Source organism: Mesocricetus auratus, unplaced genomic scaffold (genome assembly GCF_017639785.1).
Source record: "Mesocricetus auratus isolate SY011 unplaced genomic scaffold, BCM_Maur_2.0 Super-Scaffold_6730, whole genome shotgun sequence".
In the NCBI taxonomy this organism is placed as follows: Eukaryota; Metazoa; Chordata; class Mammalia; order Rodentia; family Cricetidae; genus Mesocricetus; species Mesocricetus auratus.
In genome coordinates this window covers 29,294,782-29,321,064 of record NW_024429184.1, presented here as the reverse complement: position 1 = coordinate 29,321,064, position 26,283 = coordinate 29,294,782, and the positions used below count along the sequence as shown (strand labels likewise).

Sequence of the window (26,283 nt, the reverse complement as noted above, 5' to 3'; positions counted from 1 at the left end):
CTTTGGTTCAAAACCTCTGAAGAGAATTGCACTCACACCTGGGAGAATAGACCTAAATAGGTTATTAACCAATGACCAAATGGGACATCAAAGAACCAGAGTTTCCAATACCCAAGTCAGGGAGCAAAATGTATCCATGAAATGAGGCCTGGGGTCTGTATGTCTCAGTGCCAGAGACAGGACCCAGAACATTTTCATGAATGAGGCTTGGGGTTTGTATGCCTAACTGAACAAAGAGAAGTTATATTTCAAAATGCTGTATTTAATATCACTAGACAATAAATTGTAGATAACTAGCTCATTTGTCTCAGTGAAAAAATCGAGTATGCCTAGTCTATTCTGAAGCTTGCCGTAGCTGTCAGCTTTTAATGCCATGTGTTTACAGAGCTCAGAAATTATTTCTACCCATCTTTTAGGAGCAAAATGGTGAAAGTACCTTTGCTAAAGACTGTCTGGATTAATCAATTAGGAGACTATGTTTAAGATATTATCAGTGTGTAGCATAGAGAAGTTATGAAATAGATGGCAATCCATAAGGACATAGTTTTGAATACAGTTCTAGATTTAGAATAAACTTTGTGTATTAAACTTATAAAGCATGTTTTATAGGATATAAAATATACTCATTACTAGTATGAAGCAATGTGACACACTCAATTCTTACCATTTCCTCTCATTTATTTATGTCAGAGGAAGATAAAATTTATTTATATATGAGAAGTCTCCAAAAACTGTAGTTCTTACCTATTATCCTCAGGTTCTACATCATATATCATGGCCTATTGTATCCTTTATATTTGTGTCACCAACCTACATATCATCTCTGAATTACTGGCTAATTTTATTCTGTACATTATTTGTCTTGTTCTTTAGTTTGCTCCACCAGTAAGAGTAATAATACAGTATTTTTCTTGTACTTATACACACACATATATAAAACTTATATAAATATATGTTTTATGTTTACACGTTGTGTTCATGTCTGCTTTTATATGTATGTTTATGTCTTAATTAGTTAATTTTCTGAATAAAATGGAAAAGAAATTTGACTGGTGATAGCTAAAACAACTTTGGTGGGACCAATAGGATGTAAATGAAGGTTGTTGAATTCAGGAATTTTATTCTGGTGAAAGTTAAAGATAGGTAGGATAAAGGAATGAAAATTTCAAACATTACAGGAAACGTATTCTCTTAATTTGCTAGTTTACACATAGTAAGTAAAAATCAGTTTATTAGAAACAGTTGTGGAAATAATACAGAGTGTTTACATGATTCAGTGAATACTTTTTAGGAAACTCAGTGTATGAGGGAAATGTTTACATAAATCACTATAAAAATAAAAGTATTAATAGAAGCCACTTTGTTATATAAAATATAAAATATATGTCAAATATATTTGTAAACACGTCATTTATGTATTCTAAAGGATTAATAACAAAATCATAAAACAAAAATGGTACTACCAAATTTGAAAAACAGAAACAACATAATGACTCATGAAGAAATGAAGAGGAAAAACTAGCCAATGTTGAAAGACCATGTTACGGGGCTGGTTAGATAGCTCAGTTAATAAAATGTTTTCTGTGAAAACATGAGGACTTGAGTTTGAATCCTTAGGACTCTTTAAAATCCCAAGTATCTCAGCACAACACATGTTTGTAATCCCAGCACTGGGATTACAGTTTAGCCCAGTCAGCAAGTTTCAGGTTTTACCTTCTTCACTTTCTCCAGCTGCCATCTCTCTATGCCAGGGTTTTCCTCTCCTCTTCCTTTTCCTTCTTCTCAGTTTCAATCAGCACTACAGAATTTAGTAAGTTGTTTTTGATTCTAAAGAATAAAAGTGAAGTCATAGCCTTTAAATGAAAACCTTTTAACACTGGCCAGTAAGCAATCTCATCTAGCTTAAGATAGCATTCTTTACTCACTGAGTCCACTAAGTTATGTCCAAAGAAAACAACTTATAGATAATATTCTATATATTTCGTATTCTATAGATCGCCATTGTGAGTTTTAGCTGTTCCTTACATTAATTATAATTGTTTATTATATGAAAATATACATCAAAATTGTAGATTGAAGATAAGCTTGTAGGAAGGAATAATTTATAAGTACGAATTAATCTTGAAAGCTTATAAATAATATAATCATAATTTGTTACAACAATGCAAATTTTATATTTATATATTTTAAATGAAACAGTATGCTACTAAAATTCATAACATTGTGATGACATTTCTGTTAAAATCTATATACTTTGGAAAATTCTATTTAATAATATAAATTTAGCCACTTTCAAATATTAGTAATTGTTAGCTAGATAATGTGATATGTTTTGGTGATACTTGAGAATATTACAGGAGTCCAAAGACCAGTCTGACATACATATAAAAACCAGTTTAAAAATTTTAGAATACCTACGTATAGTACATAGATACTAATTTTTAGAAAATACATAATGGAACAAATATTATTCATTTTTGGGATGTTAGAATTTATATTTAAATTAATATTTAATCACTTCAGAATATGTATACTTAACCAGAAATATGAGCAGATACAAATTTAGCTACTTTAGCTTTTCAGATATATGTCAAATAAAACCCTATGTATATATGTATGTAAATGTGTATGATTCGGAGTCCACAGTTAAACCCAGGCTATATATTTTCATCTCTACTTTCAAAATCTTAGAGTATTAAGACTCTCCTCAACTGACATCCTTGAAGTTGACACCGTCTTGTGACTGAGTAGATAGCAGCAAGAAATTCAATTACGGCAAGTCAGCTCTGTCATTGCACCTGTCGGCTTGCACGGAAAATGATTTGTAAATTGGGCTTTATCTTTCCCATCCCATAAATCTGCTGTCCATAATTGACACTTGTCAACATAGATGAATAGTGGGAGAAAGAAAACAGAAAGTAAATGAGTAGCCCACCTGGGAAAAGGATGTCTTGCTGCCTGTGGGAGTCATTTACAAACAGCAGTACCCAGAGACCAGAGTGTGCATCCACAAGCAGGTGGCAAGCATTTTCCTCGTCAGAAGTAGAGTCCAGAGCTGAATCATAATGAAGACAAGATGCAGTAATGACAATTAACACACAGCGTTTTCAGAGGATATCAATACTACCTCCAAGAAAAAAGATCCTCCTTGCTGTGTTGAAGCTAAAGGCTTGCTGCTGCACATTTCTCAGTTCCGGGTTGGTGTTTGACCTGTCAGAATGCATTCCTGAAGCAAGCGATTTGGCTGTCTAGGGAGCTGATATTGTCACTTGTTACACAATTCAGCATCAGTTCAAAGTTGTTTGATACCAGTGTTGACAGATTGGTTTTAGAAAGACATAAAAGCGATGATATTTTCTTTCAAATGTCAAAAAGCATGGTTTCATAAAGATGATCTTGGGAGCAGGAACTAACCACAGAAACACGACAGAAAAGCACCAAGGTTTCATTTGCTTATGTGGCGTGTTTAACTTCACATCTTCTTCTAATGTTTATCTTAAATTTTGAAGCCTTCAATTTTAAACAACAGAAAATATTTCAGAATATTTTAATAATCTTGATGCTAAAACACCTTATGATTCTGAAAAGTACCATTTTTAAATCATCACCAGAATTGTGATCATTTACAATAAAATATGAATGCATAAACTCTAATGAAAACAGGATGAGTAGTTCAAAAACTAAATTAGCAAGCTGAATTATGGTTGCAAATCATTAGCTACACAACATGATTTTACATTCTCCTCTACATGATACCCAACTTATCAACTATTCAATTCTTTAAGTGTGCCTTTTTTATTTAAAAAAGATTCAATTTACCATGAAAAACATTTTTTGATTCCTGTGAGTATTCCATCTCAATATCATCATCATTTTTATAACTTACAAGTGTCTGCCTTGAAGTGTAACATCTCTCTTACCCTCTCTGCTTCCAACAGTTAGCATGAACATAAAATTTGCACCTCCTCCAGACTTAGAGCCAAGTGTGAGAAATGGAGCTCAGGAGGGAGGTTTACTGATTGCGTACACTCACGTCAGGAATTTCTTTCCCCATTACTTGTGGCGCAATGTAATCTTTGTTGGTCTGGCTAATGTTGGCAGAAACTAAGCAAGGTTATGTTTATAATATGTTATAGTACTTGTGCTAAGAACTTAAGCCACTTCTCCGCAGAGTTGTTGTGAAGTAGCTGGCGTATAGATGCTGTGATGGCACCCAGGACTTTCATGGAGAGTGGTAAGACAGTGTATACTCACAGTATGATGCAAAGGTCTTCTGTCAGGGTCAGCCTCTCTTAAACTTCTGATACTCGTCACTCCAGTTCCCAAGCGTTCCAACTCTTCTTGGTTCTTACTGCAGTCCTTGAATATTAAAACACTTTAAAGCACCCAAGCAACAACCAATAGGTGGGCTGTGCTTTCACAAAGTTATTGTGGAAATTATAAAAATTGTTTGACTCACATTTTTCATCACTTAACATAACCAATATGTTTTGACAAAGAAAATTCGCCATAATCAGGAAATATCAGACTATACTAAACATTCAGCATTCACAATACAATACATGACATTGTAAATATTATTATTACACTAGAATTTGTTTTTAGGGTTAATTTGTAATTCTATATAGTTCCTACAAAGTCATATTCCAGGATCAGTGAATTGTTTCAGCTGGTAAAGATACTTGGAAGCAATTCTGAACTGAGATCCCAGGAACCCTCACATTGAAAGGAGAATACTGATTCCTTGTGTTGTCCTCTGTCCTTCATACATTTGCCATGGCACAGGTGTGCCCACATACACACACAGGCATGACAGGTGAAAATAATATAAAAATTCTAATTATGTTCTATACTAACAGACACAATAGAAATCGGTATCACTGCAAACATTTAACTTGCATTAAGATGAAACAATGGAAGTGTGTTGAATTTAAATCTTTGTTATATTGTGATGTCAGTTTTACTACTTTCTTAATGATTCAGTTTGTTGATAAACATTGCTTATTATTCAAAATTTTAATTTTCATTATTGTTATTTCCACCTTATATATTGAAACATGTGACTCATAGCAATTTAGCAATTTGGGTAAGATTCCATAATTAGTAAGTGAGAGCACTATGCCTAAACATTTTGTTCACAACTTTAGGTCTTGTGAAGAGTACAGGAAGCAACTTCAGCTACACTACACTGATTTGAAAATGTCCTGTCTTCATTTTGGGTGCTATGAAATTAAAATCCACATTTATTATGTGTTGCTCATGTACATGTAGCCATGAGGGTATGTGTGATTGGTGGCTGTGTACTTCATTAATTATGTGAGGAATAATGCATCATATAGTACACCACACTGCCCAATGTGATGGAGAGGAACAATAATCCCTAGTAGTTTCCAAAATATTTGATGCATCAATATATACATATTTATGGGATGTTATATGGCATTTTATAAATCTGCACATTGTATGGTTTTATGCATTTCATGTGTTCAATAATTGCCATTTTTAGTATGAAAGAGTTTCATAATCCTTTTATCATTTTGAGTTATTCAGTGCAATAGTCTCCTAGGTGATTATGCCTTTAAAAAAGTAGCCTAGCACTAAAATAAGTACTCTTTGTATGTTTTTTTTTCTTTTTAGTAGTGGAATTATAACATATGTTCCACCTTTTGTTAAGTATTTTTAACTGTGATTATATGCTTAATGTTAACTGTTTTGCATATGAATTATTGTGTGTTTGTGTGTGTACATATACATGAACTAGAAGTCTCTTAATATCAGAAGCCCTTTCTTTAAATCATAGTATAAAGAACTTGCTTTTCCAAATAAATTATTAATAAGTACCAACCACAGGAAATATGACTTTCATTTTTCATTGATATTAGCAGTTTCTAAATAAAGTATGTTACACTATTGCCTTTGTTTGCCATCTGTGACACGTGAAACAGAAATGAGAGATGTTTTCATAAGTATTACAGAATTTTACAGAGAGGGGTGCAACTGGAAAGTATTTATTACTGGGTAAAATGGAATATGTACTCATTTGAAAGAGCAATTGAGCATGTGTTGGTCAGCAACTGAGCAGATTAAGTGCACATCTGCAGAGTGATATTTGCAACATCAGTTATCAGGATGTTCCAGGGCTGTAGCTATGATGTGCCATTGTGGGTTTGTGTTCCTATTTTTCCAGTAATAAGAAAATAAAGATCAGATCTATGGTATGAATTGACTAAACACTCATGTTAGTTTCTGCTAAACCATTAGTCTTAAAATGCAAGGACATTATTCATCTTGTGGTGCCCAGCCAGCTATGGTACCAAGGGAGTGAGGTCTAGTATATGAGCATGCAATGAACTCAAACAAATTCACATCCCAGGAAACTGATATTGCCAAATCTTGGCCATAGCTTGCAAATAGTCCACCAATTTAAGGAAAAGATTCTCTAAATGGGATGGTTAACATAAAATTAACACTAGAAAGTGAAAACAAGGATTTGTTCCTATTCACAGGAATATATATAGTGGGACTTAAAACTGTAAATCTGCCCCCAAGTCCTGATTTACAAAATTTTGTGTACCATCCACAGCCCATGGGTTTTACCTACCTAAGGAGCCTTAGACAATTATGTTGTTTCTATAGGACCAAAACTTGAAATGAGAGTACTGGAGAGAAGTTGCTAAGTAAAATGTATTATCTTCCTCCTTCCAAATGGTGGCAGACAATGTTAGCTTCCTTCATGCTACTCTTTTCTTATTTACACTTATTTACACGTCTCCTGACTTTGGGGAGCCGTACACTCAACATGTTTTTAAAAATATATTGGATAGCCTATTGAATGAAAAAATGAGCAATAATCAGATTTCTAAAGTCTGCTGGAAACATTGACCTTGCTGTCTTACGTCCCAAGCACTCCATGTTGCCTTACTCTTCTCTATGCATGCAGCTTGTGTGTGATGGCTGCTATGTGCAGCCATACTACAACTGCAAGAGACAAGTAATAAGGATTATGTGTGTGACCTTGTGTCTGTTCATCAAATATATCAACCCTCGATGGAATACACTTTTATGAGAAACCCAAACTTTAGACTTAAACTGTAGTTTATTTGTTTTTTTTTGTACAGGCAAATGCATTCTACATCAGAAAAAGTCACCTAAATAAAAAAAGGAGGTCCACGTAATAATTGTTTCACTTCATGGGCCACATTTCTGTGTTATTGCTCCTCAGTGTCCTGTGTTAACACAATGGCATCATAGACAAGACAAGCAAAGGACATAGCCAGTAGGCCAATGGGTCAGCACCTGCTTACCTAATAAAAGGTGAAACTAGAGGTGTTATCTTCTTTGTGTTTATCTCCTCATTGACTCCCCCATTTCTTGTGTGTGTGTGTGTGTGTGTGTGTCTGTGTGTGTGTGCAATGCATGTATGCTATATACGTATAAATGTGTATGCATGCCAGTGTGTGGAGAGGCCACAGGAGGATGCCTGGTGTCCTGCTATATCACGTTATCCTTTACACTTTTGACAGAGAATATTTCTAGAACCCAGAGATAAACTGGTGGCCAGCGAGTCCCAGTGACCTTCTCTCTCCAGTCCCTGACAGCCGTTTCCAGGCATATGTGAATGTATCTAGCTTTTTAATCAAGCTTCTCAGTATTTGAACTCTGGTTCTTTTTTTTTCATAATTTTTATTAACTTTTTATGCATCTCACTTTGAGTTCCCTCTCCCCCCCCTTCCTCCCCCACCCCCAATCCTCCCAACCCCTCACCCACACTGTATCCACCCTCCACTCCCCAGGGAGGGCAAGGGCCTCCATGAGGGATTTCCAGAGTCTGTCACATCATCCCGGGAATATCCCAGGTTCTTCACCATGTGTCCAGGCTGAAAGAGCATCCCTCCACATGGAATGGGCTCCCAGAGTCCCTCTGTATGCCAGGAATAAATACTGCTCCACTCTCCAAGGTCCCACAGATTGCCAAGGCCTCCTCTGTGTCACCCAGTTGAACTCTGGTTCTAAAGCAAGTATTTTGACCACTGAGACATTTTCCCAGACCTATTATTAGCTGTTAAGGTGGTAGCTACTTCTTGCTGGCTGAAACTGGTTTTGAATCAAGAAAACACTCCCTCTACAGTAGAGGGAGTGGAGCAGGCCAGGCCACCAGCAGAGGCTGATCCGCCTAGGTTTCTGGCTGGCCACAGGAGACTTTTAGGAAGATCCAGTGAAGATGGGATAGGAAAGTGGGGCCAAGGGAGAGCCAGAGAGCAGGAATGGGAAAGAGAAGGCTCTATTAAGGGGGAGCCAGTGAAAAGGAGCCAATGAGGAGCAGCCAGAGAGACCCAAATTCCTGTTTGGTGCATCTGTATCCACTAGCAATTACTAGTTTTTATACACCGTGTCTTCTTGTTTGCTTGTTTGACATAACTACTAGTAGTATTAAGACATATTAGCTTTGACAAGGCAGTGGTTAGGCAGAGGCAGGTGGATCCCTGTGAGTTTGAGGCCAGTCTGATCTACAGAGAGAGTTCTAGGACAGGCAGGGCTACACCTTAAAAAAAAAAGACGTGAGCTTTCAACATCTATTTTATGTAACCATGATAATGTAACAGTTTTCTAGATCAGTTAGTTTGTCAGCTACTCAAGCAATCAGCTGTTGAACTTATTGTTTGTTTAGGGAGAGAAGTCCAAGCTAGAAACAATTATGAATTAATTTTTAAAACAAAACTTACTCAAAATTGGTAACTTTCCCTACCTATACCTATTTATTGTAAGATGTATTTTCCAGGTACATTAAAGTGAGGCCTGCTATAATGAAACAATCTAGGAAGCTAATTAATCACTTTTGGTACTAAAATATTATGTAGAAAAGTAATATCACATCACAGGGTGAGGAAGTCTAAACCAGTTTTCATTCAGGACAGAAAATTTTCTTTTGTAACACAACAGAATTAAAGTACAAACTCCAAAGCTAAATACAATGAATTTACCACCCTGTAGGAAACTAAGAGTTTATTTGGCACTCAGTTTTCAAAATAAAGTCTTAAATCTGGCTGGTATTGAGCGCTTTCTATTGAGCAGTATGAACTGGTAAGTTTATATTATGGAGCAGTTGAGAGGCTAACTTTTGGATTGGTCTTTAAAATTGACATAACAGTGGTGAGGCTTGATCGCCTCTCAGTCCTTTGACTTTCCTCTCCCTCTTCCCTCTGTTCCCTTTTTTTCTTCTCAGAACCTTCTGACTGAGTAATCAGTCAAATGGTTATTATCTACTGATATGTGTATATTTGTGTAGGGTCCATTTGTATTATTAAAAAGGGACTTGCTGGGGGCCAGGCTTTATATAATTACTGTTCAAACCCATTTTATAAATATGCTGCCTTTAGAGCAACACATCGTCACATACTTGGCCCTATTATTAAGGCAGCATAGGGCTGAAGACTCACAGAAAGTTAGAAATAGAACCAGGTTTTCTGATACACCACAAAAAGAAAGAATGGCTTGAAAAATGGCTCTAAAGTTTCCTCAGCATGAAAAAGTGAAATTGCTGTGTCTTTGTTTTCCCCCACCATGTACTATAAGGCATTTTGTAAAAGAGTATGTCTTGGTAACCCTTTCCCCATTCTAGTAATTTAATTTTATTTTTACCATGAAGTATCCATTTTAAGTGACTTAAAGCTTAGCTTTTAGCTTTCTATCTTGCTGTTACTCATAAAATATATCACAGATTTTGGTCACTTATTTAATAAAATATAGATGTACTATTTATACGTCTAACATGGTCAGCACTTTTTATGAAAGGTGGCCGACTCTCACCTTAAAATGACAATGGGAATTCCTAACGAAGCTTCAAAGGAGTCACTCTCAAACCCAGCCACATATCACTGTAACAGTGCCTTCGTCTGTGTATGTGCAAGATACCGAGGGCAGAGCTGGGTTTTAGAGTGTCTGATTTTAGAGAAGAAATATTCTGGAATGGGTCCCAGACATCAGTTATTATAACACAGGAAAAATGAAGAGTTTTTCTTTTTAGCCACATGCCAGAACTCATTTTCAATAATTCATATTAATACATACATACATTTCTGTTCCAATCTATTTGTGAATTGTATTCTAGGGTTATTCGCATTTTGGATCTCAGATTCCCAGCCAAAGTGCAGTTTACTTTATTGTTCAAGTTCACACAGCAAAGAAGCAGTGGAACCCCTTGCAAAGTCAGCAGGTTATTTCTTCGGCTAATCCTTCTGTACTCACTCCACACCAACATTCAAGAAATATCAGAGGAAATGAGGACATAAATTATAAACTCACATGATGTTTGCTTCCTAGCAATAAAAATAATATCTTAGCTGAAGTAGAGGAAACATTTTGTTACAAGTAGTTGTTTCTGAGCCTGCTGACAAGAAAATCATGAGTCCAGTCTTTAAACCTGGATGATCTAACTACAAGTTGTCTCTAGACATTATACATGTGATAACTAATTTAGATGCAGATTGTACTAGTCAGACATGAAGTTGCAATTTGTAAGACTAAAATCAAAGTATTCTGTTGTTTGCCTATTTACCATTCCCCCAAAAGATTTTCTAGAACCTGGCTTGCCTTTTACCTTCAAACTGTGTGTACCTGCCCTTTTTGACTTCTTTGGTTTTTGAGTTAAGGTTTCCTAATTGGATGCATGGATGTAGCTCAGTTGATGGAGTGTTTGCTTAGCGTCTTTGTAGACCCAGGTTTAGTCCCTAGCACTTCATAACCTGGACATGATGGGACACATCATGTTACCCAGGATTCAGGGAGTGGATGCTGTAGAATGCACAGTTCAAGGTATCCTCAACTACATAAGAAGTTTAAGACCCATCTAGGATACATCAGACCATGTTACAAGAACAACAAAAGTAACTTATTTTCTAGAAGGCAGGAAGTAAGACTTAGTTACCCATCATCACTGTAGTCTGTAGAATTCTTTACTTATACTATAATCCATTGTGGAAAATTGATATGCTGAATTTCTGAATGAACAGAGCTCTCATAAAAAAGTCAATAGAAATGTTATGGTGATCTGTTTTCTGGGCGTTTTAGTGTTTAATAGTGAGGGGTACTTGACCAATACTCTATTACTTTGAAAAGATGCTGCTACTCAAAATGTCAGTAGTACAGATAAGTAGCTTTTCTCAGAAAGAAAGCATTCAAGGAAGCTGTAGAGGAAAATAAGTGCTTCTTTTACAAGAAATCTTGCTAAGAAAAAATATCAATTAAGTGACACCCAATTGCTGTGTATCTGACAGGAGCCCCTTCTCAATGCTGTCTGAAACTGCTCATGAAAGTCAGTCAGCCTCACAGACCACCTGCCCTAGGATGCTTTAAATAACAATGATTTTAGCCTTCATTTTCTTTTACCACACTAATTCTAAGTGACTCTTAGCCCTTGACTCTTCTTGTTTCTAGATCGTAGTGCCTTTCCCACATTTCCTACCTATAAACAAACCACTCTAAAATATTTTATTCTCCTTAGAAAATTTGTACTAGCTAATTGGTGCCCAGATAATTTTATTCCTCTTATTCTGTCACAAAAGAATAGTAGGAAGTGCCCCATGCTCATCAGTGATGACAAGCTCAAATAAACATGACACCTCCACATAGGAACACAGCAGCTGAGAAGGGAGACTGCAGGTCTAAGTGTTAACTGACTCAACTCTTGAAATTCTGTAGGAAGGAGACATCAAGATTCAGAAAGTCATTAAAATAATACCCTTAGGATCTAAAAGTACACATGTTGGGTTTACTTTGACTAATTCAGCAAGTCTATCAAAGAAACTGTTCACATTGGTTACTTTAAGAGAAACATCTCTGAAGCAGAGTGTCAGGGAAAGGGTTTCACACTTACTGTTGTGCTTTTAAAGTTGTGTAGTGTGTGTGTGTTCCCTTGACATTTTAAAAGAGGTAATTAAAAAATCTCTACTTGGTCTAGCCCCTTCAGGTGCCAGGAGGTTATACAGGTGTTTTCCTGTGTAGCAGATTTCCACTGTCTTTCCATATCCCTTTGTTAGCTTCCTCCTCACTAGGGCAGAACCTTTGATATAAATGACTTAAAAAGAAGGCAGATATTTTGGCTCATGATTTCTGGGGCTCCATCCCATGTGATCATCTCTATTGAATCTGGGCCTGTGGAGAGTCACAGAATTATGGTGGAGGGAGCATGTGGCAGAGGCTGCTGAACCCATTCTGAACAGGTAGCAGAAAGAAAACAACCAGGATCAGGTGTAGCCTTCAATAACGTCCCCAGTGACCTGCTTCATCCAGAGATGCCCCAGCCTGTAAAGTTTCCACCACCTCCTAGAACAGAGCCATACCTCAGAGCTTTAATTAGATTTCTACAGACTTCTCTCAGGATACGAAACATCTGGAACTATTAGTCAGGTAGAGTCAAAACTGAGAAATGGAACTTGAAAGCATAGACTTACCTAGGCTCTGCCTCTTTCTGATAGGATGGTTCATGAGGTCTATATGACTCCACTTCTTCACAGTAAAATCAAAATAACAACATCTACATCGTAGTATTCTAATATGGAAAACAGAATTAAAGATGAAAACCACGAGACTTGTATGAATGTGTGTAATATATGAACAAAGAATTTCCCAAGTTCCTAAGGATCATAGAAAAGTCTATTCTGCGTCTAGTAAGTTCCAGACACTACTGTGTGACACCAGCAGGACCAGCAAAACATTGATTCTTCAATACTGATTTAAAAGTTAGATATCTCTTCACATGGGGCTCCTTAACCTTTCCCGGTTATCCTGAGAGGCTGTTTCCTAGTTCCTCTGTGCAAAGGGCTATACATGGAGAAAGTCTCACTAAAGGAAGTTGCCTGATTTATCCCTGCTATAGGCAGAAGTGTATATACAGAGGATTTCTTAAAGATTAAAAATGACAGGAATGACAAATTAATTTTTACAATCAGTGTTTTGATAATTCTTCAGGAGAGATGGGCACAATCATATGTGTTTGGGAACTCTGCCGACATGAATCTCCACAGCTCACCACACTGACCCTGACACATTTGACTGAGAGACTTCACTGAAACGCTTGGACACTTAAGAACAATTGCACATCCAAACAATAGTTAACAATTACCTAGTGATTCTAGACAAGAAAATTTATTCCCATGAAGGTATTGGCAGGTTGTTTCTGTAATTCTTGTTTTAAAGAAGTGGGGTTCTATCCAAATGGGGAAGCATGGATTTAACCAGTTCTGTTTTCTAGTCTGTTCCCTGGTTGAAAATATTTTATTGTAGCTTCCACATGCATTTGAAGAGGGCTCCACCCAGCATGCCTTGTCAGGTAGACATCATGATCACTGTTTCATAGACCTTCATATCTTAATGATAGCTCCAGTGAAAAATATCAACTTATTTCATGTTGATTTTTTTATTCAACTACTTGCTATAAGATGACATTGGTTTTATTTAAGCTTAAGAGCACCTTTTCATCTAACTAGATTTTTTTTCAGGACTCTGCTACACATAGGGTGCTCTTGATTGCTTCCAACTCAACAGCCTTTAGTCCTTTTTATGGGCTAGAATATTTTAGTTCTTATTTATAATACACCATTGGCTCTTTTTCATAAGAAGTTAAGCTTAATAAAATTGTGTTTGCATTTTATACATGGTCCTACTTGTCCCCAAAACTAAATTGCTATATCACTCTGGCACAATACTTAGAGACTAGAACTCTGAAATTGAAATAAATTGTATGTATTTTGATTTATTTTGAAATGCGAAAACAAACTAATGTTAGGGAATAATAAGAAGGCTAAACATAATGATATACTAAGTTACTAATGATTCGTGAACCTTTTACTTCAAAGAATGCTTAAAATGAAATTCTGTATAAATAATATACACTGAGAAAATTGTTTAGTGAAAGAAAACTTTTGTGTTATGAAATATATATATTGGATGGTGTTCTACAGAATCTTCATTTCTACCTTTTGCAATCATCTAATGGAAATTTACAAATGCCAAAATAATTAAAAACTATGTATTCATGCTCATAGGACATTTCATACTTGTTGGTGCATCTTTCCTCATTTCCCTGCTAGAATTACTGATAAATGTCCATTCTGTTTTTTGAAACGCATTTAGACAATCTGTTTAGATAAAATGATGACTGCTACAAATACAGTATGTTTAAAAACCCACAACAAAACAAAATTCAGGAACTTTACTAAAGTTCTACACATGCAAAGTTTCTTCCTTATGTTGAGCGGTGCTTGTTCCTATACAATACTGTGTTTGGGACTGTAGATCAGAATTATCCACATGTCATTTCAACATTGTGTCTGACAGATCACATCATGACGTATGCAGTCACCTTGTTTATAGAAATAAAAAAATTCAGGTGTATAAACTTTCTTTACTATTGGTGTGATAAGAAACTACCCCCAAACTGAATAACTAAAAACAACATTTATTTATAACCCACAATTATGTGAATCAGAATTTTGGGCAGTGTATCATTCAGTTCAGTGCTTTGGACTGAGTTTCATCAGACTGTAAGCTCATCTGGGTTCCCTCCCTCCCTCCCTCCCTTCCTCCCTTCCTCCCTTCCTCCCTTCCTCCTTTCCTCCTTTCCTTTCTTTTCCCTTCCCACTGCCCTTTTATTTTATTGTATATTCTTTCTTGTAATTTTGGAAGCTTTGTGGAAGAAATTCCTCCAGGCTCATTAAGGTCTTTGGTACTTCGTAAAGCAATGAAGTGTTCACTTCTCTGCTGTCAGGCAGGGCGAGTATTTAATCCTAAAGGCTGCCTCCATATCTTCTTGTGCTTCCCACAGACCCTTCATAACAGAACACTGATCATCCTTCAGGGTTTGGATCCCTTTGTCTTCTCCCCAAGCACATTCCAACCCTCGTTGGAGCATCTTTCCAGGTTAAACTTCATAGACTTTAACACACACAGATAGATATGCTTAACATTCTAGAAAGGGAAAATGGAAGCCTTTTTCTGTTCTGCAATTTAAATATAACTTTGATATTAAATCAGAAACTAAGATAAAGGATTGTGTATAGCAGTGTAGAAGTTTGAACTACATAAAATATCCCTTAGTTTAGCTTTATACATCAATAATTCATGCTGGTTATAGATTATAAGTCCAAAGCTTTATCTTACCTAAATAAAAACAAAAATCATTTTCCTGCCTCTCAGCTGACTTTTAATTTCTGATTTCACAAACTTTACCAACTTTGTTATCATGCTGTTGATATTAACCATTTTTAGCTGTGGAAAGCATATATTAATTTCCTAAGACCATATTTTACCACACAATTAACTTAACCATGTATAACATGGCTTGGTTTTACATTGTACTTTTTATGCCCCTCCTATATCTTAGAAGAAATTTCAAAAACCAAGGAAGTCACTTCTATTCATGCAGTTGAAATTATTATGTTTGAATATTTCTAGAAATATAGGTGAGAAAAATACGATAATCATTCAATAGAAACTCTACCAAAAATTTATACTAAGTGGCTCCACGATGTGTAACATTTTTTACAAATATGTCCAAGTTCATATTATTGCTTACTGCTTATTAGCTTCACATCAGTTCCAATTGAATTATATATTGATTTCATTTTAATAAGTATGGACATTATAAATTAATGCCATACCATGTAATTGGTTGTTAAATGTTATATAATTTAGCTGTTAGATTTCATTTTCAGAAATGAACCATGGTTATAATTAACTGAACATTTGCTGTGAGTGGAATTTCAGTGAAACTGCTTGCTACACTGTGATTTATAAAGTAGATCAGATATGACAAGGTAACCATGGAAAGAAAGCATTGTGTTTTAGCATCAGCACACCTATGTCACTGTCTTAGCTAACTTTCCTTGTAAACTAACTTTGGAATCTCACAAATCTGGAGATATCCGTATTTATAGATGTTACACTTTGGGGTGCATATCTTCTATACCTAAATTTTTAAAACTCAGGAAAAATACCATAAGTTTTTTTTTTACTCAAACCCTGTATTTGAAAGGCCTTTCTATCCTATATCTCATTATTTTCAAGGGTCAGTTGGTAATCCCTCTGTCTTTGCTGTCTAAAAATATGTGGCTGAATATACTATCAACAAGTGTTTAAAAAAATCAAATAAGTGCCCAAAAAGAGCAATGTGTCATATATGGGCTTGGCTTCTCCTATGCAAAGAGAAGAGATGTGTTGTGGCATAGTGTACCATTAGAGCTATAGGATAAATTTCAAAATATTACAGATTTCAAATGTTTTCCGGCACCCTTTTCCCACAAATCCTCAATTACCATAATTATATGTGTGAAAGTTCTTTTACAGTTTCAAATAGTGAGCGTAATTTTAGTGTAACTTTCAAATATCAAGTCTTGTTTTACATTAGAGTCTGCTCTATGTAGCAGAAACTAAGTGAGGTGTATTTATAGCCTTCATTTTCTCCAGAGCTCAGAGAATTGAGGGCTTCCTGTCTTCTTCATATTTTGAGACAGCAACTGAGCAAGGATTGAACAGTTCCTGAAAACTACAGTATGTGACGTGTGTTATTTGAAAGCAGCTAAACTGAAGACTTAGCTGTGCTAATCCGTGTCACCTATGTCTTCTCAAACCCTTCTCACAGTGCACACCTAAATTATATGCCGTAAGCAGGGAGCACCAGCCTTGCTGTGCGTGCATCACTGTGCTGCTTTTTGCAGGGTTTCCACCCAGGCTGTGTTCTAGATGTTGGAGTGAAAGAGACTCACACAAACTGTTCAGTGCAATGAGTGTCACAAACACGGGTTAGGATTTATGCTTCCCAAGGCTATGGCGACCCCTCACATATCTCAGTCTGTGAGCTGGACTAAACCTGGGCTTCATGAGTTTAGAGATGAGTTTGCACATCTGCTGTGAAGGCATAACAGTTGCTGATCATGTTTGCTTACTGCAAACCTGCTTCCTGGCTAATGTAACAAGTACACATTTAGCTGTACACACAAGACACGGAGAGCCTTGCCCAACTTTGCCTGAACGAGAAAGTCTTGATCTGCCTAGGTATTCTTTGTTCGTAATGTGGGGGAAATGGCCGTCGTGATCCTTCATCACCCTTCCTTCAAATCTGCAAAGCAAGGAAGATCTGAAAATGTGTTTTCTGACATTGAAACAAGAAAGAATTAAGTATAAGAAACAAAATAGAGCCAAAGGGATAAACATCAGAAATTTGCTTAAATGACTTTGGTCCCATATAATTGCTTTTCTGTCAGCAGGATTATTAACAATTTTGGACATCTGAAAATTAAATTAACAGCCTGAAAATATTTTACAGAATGAGATAGAGCATGATACATGAAACATAATGACCCCACTGAAACAGCCAAACCGGCGCAGCTACTCACTTAGGCAGAGTAGCAGACTAGTTAATCATCACCAAGCAAATTGGACAGAGCAAATTAGCTTACTGAATTCCAAAGTCTTAGCTACGAGAAAGAGGATATGCCACTAATTATAATGAAGGAACTCTACGCCAACTGTTATCAGCAAAGAAAGAGAAAGCAAGACTTTAGCTTTGAACTGCCCCGACCAAAGCTCTTGGATCCTGAGTTACTACTATGTGTGCATTACTTATGCCAGAGTGTAAAGCCGAGGACATGCCACGCCTAGCTTGACATGGGAGAAACGTAAGCATTTTCTAGCCTCTTCTCCTAATGAAGTGTAAAACTTTTCACCAAAATTAATTGGAATTTGTTGAGAGTACCACAGTCATGTCCCATATATATGCAGACACGTACACAAATGAAACAATGATATTTTAAAGTTTGTACCCTCTTACTGAAAATTGTTAATCTATTTCATGAACTTTTTCTCTACAGTATTTAGATTTTTTTTATTTCTTTACAAAAGTGTATTTCTGTTTTATGTAAAATAAATATTTGGACTCAGTTTATCATTGGAGATTAATCAAAAATCGTATTTTCTAGCCTTAATTAGCATTCATTTGCTTAATTGTCATTCTCAGTCCCATCATTTCCATTTTTCACTAACTTGAACAATGCTATCTTCTGCTGTTTGCACTTTAATTTAAATTTCTATTAAGGTTTATGAGCAGTAATAAGGTCCTGTTTGAATATTCATTAGCTTTTGAATTGTGAGCTATGAAAAGGTGCTTTCTTTTACCTTAATGAAACTGGCACAGCATGGGACTGATCAGTTGTGACATTTGATTTGAGGCACCCAGTGAATTTTCTCATTGTTTATTGACACATCTTGTCCAAACAGCTCCCTCGCAAGTGAGTGGAGTAATGAAGGAGCGGGTGCTTCAGCGGAGTGTGGAGCTTTCCTGGCAGGAACCAGAACATCCCAATGGAGTCATCACAGAATATGAAATCAAGTACTACGAGAAAGTAAGTGTGAGAGAACTTTGGTACGAGCAGTGCCGTGTCTGACACCATCCGACTGCACTGGACTCTAGTGCTGATCATTAACTACTATCTGGGGATACTTCAAAATTCATGCTTAGGATTCACTGTGTTTGATCACCATCTTCACCAACTTGGGTTCACGTTGCAACCAAGAATGTATTTATTAGCTTTCTGTGTCATACAAGTGACAATATTGGCAGTATAGTTCCTCAGTTTTTCATATAATAATAAGATATAGGATGCTTTAATGATACAGAAACTAATCAGCACAATGTATTTTGAAAACTATATTTGTATATACAAATATATTCAGTATATTTATGTGTGTAATGAATGATACTTTAATTTAGGGTTTTCCTAGGAGTGATGTCTTCAAATGCTGTTATCATAGTTAATGATATTTTGCATGTTTATAATGTCCTACAGCACTAAAATTAGGAAGATGTTATTCTTTTAGATTCTCTCTGAAAGTTATGGCATATGTACAAGATTATTACATCCCATGCCTCTCCTTCTATAAAAAGTTGTGTCTAAGACTCATGTACTGCTCCTGTTCTCTCCTTAGAAAGACCAAGTATTATTATGAAATATATGTCTATACAAATATGTTCATTAGTGGCTTATTTAGAGAGGACATAAAAATATAAAGCCCATTCACAATTCTCTGAGTTCCACCACAATTAAAGACATCACTCAAAATATAAAACACAGAACCTACCACTATTAGGTATCATGATGCTAATTGTAATTAATGTTCCTTTTGACTGAGTTAGGTGAATGCTCCAAAACAGAACTGCTTCACTATTTAGACATGATTATAAAATAAAGTCCTAAGATTTTGGCAAAATTTGGGTGAATTGACTTCATTGAAATGTATACAATTCATTGGCAATGTTCCTTTACACCCAAAGAGGAAAACCAGTGACAGCATAAAATAAGTGTCAATGTTCACATTTGAAATACTTTGGCTTGCGATTTTCATCCTGATTTACTTTCTTCTTGCCCTCAGCTGCATTTTTTATGCCGTAGAAAGATACATTTCTTTTCCATCAAATGTGCTTAAAGGGGATCATTGTTTTTAGCATTGCTTTTGTAATATCTGTCTTGCTGTAATCCCTAATAGTTATGGTCCTTCTTGAAATTGGCAGATTTTTAAAGTCAATAAAGCACATTTTACAGTACAAGGTGGCAGAGTTTCTCACAGGGAATCTGCAGTCTTTTGCAAATCTTCACTCAGAAATAAGGGCATTCAGATTGCTGGGCTTTATTTGCATGACAGAAACAGAAAGTATTTACAACCAGTAATGTGTAAAATAGGCAGTTATTGGAATGTAGTTCTGGAGCAGTGTGGCTATTCAAAATCAAGTCACACAATCCTTGTTTGTTGCTCACCTACTTTGAGTTCTTTCTAGTTCTGCTCAGACTATACTTCAACTCTCTGTGATTTTGTGTATTATACCCACGATCATTTTTATAACTGGTTATGCTGATGGCTGTCCGAAATCAACTCCAAAAATTGAGTCCAAATATTTATTTCCATTTCTAGAAGTATCAGTGTCAAGGTTATTATATGAAAGTTATATTTTCAGATTTTAGTAAATAATTTTAACATTGCTATTTATAGAAGGAATAAAAAACGATCCAAAAATTTATTGTTAAACAAGTGTAACTTTTTCAACTAGTCTTCATAAGTGGCTTAAGAAAGTTACATCAATGAGAACTTAGGTGTTATGTTTTAAATATTATTTTGATGAATTTTTATGTGTTGAAGTTTCATATTTAATTAATTCTTAAGCTTATGCAATCAATATATGTAAAATGACACACACATACACACACACACACACACACACACACATATATATATATACTTACATGGTATCTGTATAATATGCTTAATGCTTACAAGATATTACAAAATAGAAAAATATAAGCTGCTGCTTTAATGACCTTAAAGCCTTGGTATTTACATTTGAAAAGTGAGTTAAATTTTAAAAAAAGTCAAACCATAGCCATAATTCACAGATTTACTCTCAGACTGAAAACTTGTATTCTGATAAGTGCCATTCTTTGGATGTAGTTTTCTTCCTTGTTTCCTGAGAGTCACTGATGTGTCACTGTGGCTGTAATGTTTAGATGAATTTCTTGATTTAATAGCGTGCTTGGTTGTTGGCACATGAATTTTGTTTGCTAAATATCACTCAGAAAAGAGTTCAAAAAATTACATAGCTATATGAAGTCCTCTACTAAAGCAGACATTGACCAGATGTACTTGTATTTTGCTCAATAGAGAAATGTGTCCAAAAAGTTGTGGCCACTGTACACTGTCCCAACACAGCAAGAGCCCAAACACTGTCATCCTTTTAATGAAATTATTTCTCTTTGAAATTTATGCAGGAAGGCATGTTTTTCATAACACTTTCTGTTTTCTTAGAAACAGTATTACAGTATTACAGAAAGTACAGTGTAGGGTCAATTAAACAATAGCAATGCAGCATATCAAAATCAGTTACCAGAGTCAACTGTCAAATCAATTTTCCTTATAAATATCATTGCAGGATCAAAGAGAAAGGACCTACTTAACACTGAAAACCAAGTCCACCTCAGCCTCCATTAATAATCTGAAGCCAGGAACAGTATATGTTTTTCAGATCCGGGCTTTCACTGCTGCAGGTTATGGAAATTACAGCCCCAGGCTTGATGTTGCCACTCTAGAGGAAGCTACAGGTAAAATGTTTGAAGGTAATTACCAACTTTGGTTCAGATTCTTCACTTTGTAACTATCACTTGGTTTTTTTGTTTTGGTTTGTTTTGTTGTATTGAAGTTGATAATTTTGCACCAAAAATATCTACAAATGAAAATGCATGAACATAAGTGTGCCCATTGTGAAGGTCATTCAGGAAAATAATTATTAAATGTTCTTTTTATATAACAGTATCTAAACTGTCTAAAATCAATTTACCTTTTAAATATATAGTATATTTTTTATTAAAAGTGAAATCAGATGCACAAACAGGGATTGTTTAATTTGGTGTTTACACAATGTGTTTTTGTAGACCTCAGACTGTTGTAACTAGAATTATTTGTATCAAATAGCTTCCTTTACAGAATAGCCCCACAATGGTGGTTAGGTGGGTAACAGTATGTCCTTTACAGAATAGCCCCACAATGGTGGTTAGGTGGGTAACAGTATGTCCTTTACAGAATAGCCCCACAATGGTGGTTAGGTGGGTAACAGTGTGCTGTTCATTATTTTGAGTTAAGCAAAGCTCCATGCTTCTAGCAATAGACTCAAGCACTGAAGGCTCAGGAAGATCTCAAAACTTGTGCTTCTTTTATTTGTACTTTTCTTCTTTTTTTTTTACTTCTGCTATGAATTATTTCAGTTATACTAGAGAATATTACGTATATGTGAAATATAAATGAATCTCCTGAAACCTTGCACTCAGCCTGAAAATAGAACATAATCAATGAGTTTCGAGCCCTTAAACTTATGCTTATATTTGTAGTTAAAATATATGACTATACTACATATAATATATAAACAGTTACATCTTGAGATTTGTGTTTCCTCTCTCACTGTGCTCAGAGCACCATTAGTATGGTTGCTGGCCATTCTCCAGCTGGCCTAAGACCTCAATATATTTCCACATTTGCGAGTTTTGGGTTTGTCCTTTGTCATTCTAGTGTTCCTATAAAATTTTAAACAAGTGAAGAAACATGTATGATATTTCTTTCTTTACTTTGTAAAAAGCATTTAAAGTAATGAGGATTTGATCAGAATTATTTGACCAGAAAAACTTTATAGTTCTTTTAATAATAGAATAAATTAATAAATATTCTTTTCAAAAACCAAAGCCTGGTAAATTTGTTAGCTAAAATCTTCTTTCAAAATGTCACATTTTAAAGTGAACAACAAAAAAATATGAAACTCCTATGAGGTATCAATCATTTGTGTAGACTTGTACAATTAAAAATATCAGTTGAAAAAAGTTGCCACAATGTGGTATAATGGGATCAATGTCCTTTATTTTCATCTCCGTTATTAATTATGGAATATATAAGATCAAAATTAGAATATCTATGTTAGTAACACCTAAGAAGCTATTAGAGCAAGTAGAGTAGATATTTCAACCCTGCAACAAACAAACAAAAAAAAGTTGTTCAATATTGAAGTGTATTGCCACAGTTACCAACTGGCAACAGTTTCCCAATATCACCTTATACATTGTAATGCAATGAGACACTTTTCAAGGTTTGTTATTTCTTCTTTAGATTTGAAAGTTTGAAAATTAATCTCTATCACTTCCTGACTTTGTAAATTGGGACAAAATATTTATTTATTTAAATTGAATAGTCATAAGTATTTTCACTATTTCAAAGGGAAGTATCTAAACTTCAAAATTAAGGTGAAATGTCAGATTCTGAATGATCACATGAAATTAATATTAAAATCATATTTTGTATTAGAAACCATATGGTAATTTTTATTATGATGATATATCCTTCCATTAAGATGTAAAATTAATGAAAGAATCATTCATATATATGTTTTAATTCCTTTCAGCTATTGACTTGAAATGCCTACTGTAGTGTTTGCAGCATAGAAATCATTCAAGAAGTAAGAAAAGAATAGATCACACCACCATGGACGAGGTTATCAGGATGAATCAATGCTCAGAGATAGGTTTTAGGAGTCTCACATTGTGATATGCATGTGTGTGATTCTGGGTGCACTCCTCTTTCTCTAAGTCCTGGTATAGTAGCACCCAAATTAAATTTTTACACTCCAGGTATTGTGTGTAGTGCATGGCTTGAAAACTTTCTAAACTTCTTATTATTTAGCTAAACTATTTTCAACAATGTTTTCTCAGAAACACCTTTTACTCTTAAGAATATTGAGGAAGCCTCAAAAGGTTGTATTTATGTTAAAACACAGCACGTTAGTCTCACTTCATTTAGTCATCAGTGTGATGTCATTAGGTCATGGAGCTTCTGGAAAACTTGGTATTGCATTTATAAGCAAACAAAAGTGTAAAGAGCGAACAATATGAGAAAATAATATTGGTCTTCCTGATTTCCTAGAAATCTCTTGAGGACCTTCAGGGATGCCTAAACTACACCCTTTAAGATCCGCTGACTCAGTCTCTGTGCTGCTCTAAGAATTATGTGCACACAGAGGTGTGCTGTGCATTCTAAGCTCCCTCAGTCTAAGCTTAGTGAAAATGTGTGTCAAGTTCATGAATTCTGCCCATATGGTTAACTATGGTAGAATTCAAGATGCAGTCTTACCACCCAAGAAATGGTGATATACTCATAAACGAGACTGATGGGAAGATTCTCCCTGAAAGAGGTCACTGAGGCACTGTTCAAACACAGATTAGCAGTCTATCCCATATCACAAACATACCCACTTCCCTGGCTGCTTAGTCAACCTATTGGCTTTGACGTTTTTCAAAGGTGGTCTTCAGATTATGGCCTCAATTGTTACTTCTGATGTAATCTTCCCTGGACGTAGATGAAATTATTAATAATATAGGTCAACTATTGAAAAGTTAAAGTTCACCATTAAGCAACCACATACAAATAAACCTTCATGAATGTTGATTCACCTTTCAGCTGAGCTCAGTGTTTCCACTGGAGCGCTTCTCTCTGAAGCTAAGGGAAGAACTGAGCTATAGACAAACAGAGAATTGACCCCTAGGGATGCTGAATACAAAGCATTTCTACACTTGAATGTGTAATTGTTTCCTTCCTCAGGAGAATTACTCCATTCTGTATCTTCTCTGTATATGTAAAAAGCCAGATAGAAACAAAAATAACCACAAAAATAAATAAGAAAGAAAATAACTAAACTAAAAGTCATTTTCTTAGTTGTATGTCTATTGGACTGTAATTCAGAGTTTAACACTTACATGCTATTTACCTTAAAAATAAACTTTCCTATGTTTAGTTCTCTAGGGAGGCAGATCACCTGGTGACAAATTAAGGAGAGTGTGTAATTCATGCATTAAGAAGCTACCTGACTAGACATCTTTACAATTTTCCTGTTTAAAATAGGAACTATTCCTTTAGTATAGGTTACAGAAGTAAGAGTACATTTTTAAAGGGAAACAACTTGGGTAAATTTAACAAGGTTCCATTAGTGTTAGGGGCGGGTACTGCTGGCTGAGGCAAAGCATTTCTGCATAGATCAAAATGTATACTCTAGAGACACAGTCCCTTTCAAACAACAAGAAAGAGTAACATTTTCCATCATGCCTTGTATTGAAGATTATAGTTGTTGATTGTTCTAGAAGTAGCTAAACTGTATTGATTTGACTTTATATATCAGACATTTGTAACTGGGTATTTGTGGGTGTCTATTTTCATTGTATACCATGTCTATTGATTGTATCTATCCATCAATGCTGATAATGAAAATATCCTATAGAGGAGATATAGCAACTAGAACAGAGATGGAAGTGATAAGTTCATATTTATTGAAAACATGTTTTTAGCATGCGTTCTAATTGGTCTTAATAATAAAAACCCAGAGTCAGATATTAGGCAGTGAAAGCTGAAAGATGAGAGAAGCAGAGCAGCCAGCCACTTGAAGTTCTAGCATCTATGAAATCCTCTAAGCCTAACCTCCTCCCAACTTATACTCTGCTCTCTGCCCAGCCATGCCACTTCCTGTCTGTCTGTACATACCCTCCAGACCTCTATGGTTAACTAGTATGTAGCTCTGCCCTCTGATCTTCAGTCAATCTTTATTTGTTACAGTAGGAACAAGATATCACCACACATCTTAATTCACAAGCTACTTTAGAGGGCATGACTCGCAGACTTATTCACGTAGATACTGTAAAGAAGTTCAACTGAGCTTTCGTCATTGATCTTAGAGGAATTATTAGTGTGTCATAATTGTAAGACATTTTTAAACTAGTTGGAAAGTTTGATTTTCATAAATGTGCCATCTCATGTCTAATCTTGCCACTTTCTTAAAATGCACAAAGAAATAAAAATTTGTTTAAATTTATACTGTTAATTAAAATGAGTTTATTTGAAACTAGAAGGAAATGATCTGAATTGTTTCGTATTCAGCCTAGCAGTGAGTGGTTCTGAGCGTCTGTCCTCTGTTTACAGCAACAGCAGTCTCCAGTGAACAGAACCCTGTCATCATAATCGCTGTGGTGGCTGTAGCAGGGACCATCATTTTGGTGTTCATGGTGTTCGGCTTCATCATTGGAAGAAGGTACAGCATAGAGTTCTTGCAGAATTTCTGTTTGCTTGCTTTCTGTTTTGGTTTTTCAAAACAGGGTATCACTGTGTAGCCTTGGGGGGTCCTGGAACCACTCTGTAGACCAGGCTGGCCTCGAGATCTACCTGCCTCTGCCTCCCAAGTACTGGCGTTTAAGGCTTGTGCCACCGATGTCTTCAAGTATTTGACAAAAAATATGTTGATTTCCCCAAAAGTGCCAACCAATTATATAACTATCTATTAGAATATTATTAGAAAATGTGAACATTTGTTTTCTGATATATAATATATTAGTCAGTGCATTGTTTTTGTTCTGCCCAAATCAAAACACACTTTTAATTTGATCGCTGCCTTCCGTTGAAGGTGAATGAGTGCTATAATTAGTATTGGGTGAATGTGTACTGGTTACCTTCAGTTACTTCTCATAATACATGTAGAAGAATTCACAGAAGAGGTTAACTCTTCTAGCTGCTTTTTCAACATTTGTTAAAACCATTTAAATATAAAGGCAAATACTATTTGATAAATCTAGCACCAGAAAACGTTTCCTGTCTTCTGGTCTTACACAAAGACTCCGTTTCCTCTACATGTTTTGATCATGTGCATTGACACGTTATTACCAAGTG

General features: G+C 35.5%; 1 protein-coding gene across 5 annotated transcripts in view; it reads left to right on the top strand.

The window, feature by feature from the left end:
• The window catches only part of Epha7 (EPH receptor A7), a 148,551-nt gene that overhangs the window by 103,054 nt on the left and 19,214 nt on the right, over positions 1–26,283 (top strand). For 3 of the 5 annotated variants that reach the window (XM_040740597.1, XM_040740589.1, XM_040740607.1), the window contains exons 6-8: positions 18,271–18,395; positions 20,972–21,155; positions 25,543–25,651. In XM_040740597.1, coding sequence (XP_040596531.1) covers positions 18,271–18,395; positions 20,972–21,155; positions 25,543–25,651 — 418 coding nt within the window. The remainder of the gene's footprint in view (positions 1–18,270; positions 18,396–20,971; positions 21,156–25,542; positions 25,652–26,283) is intronic. The other 2 variants (XM_040740604.1, XM_040740600.1) reach the window with 1 other exon arrangement.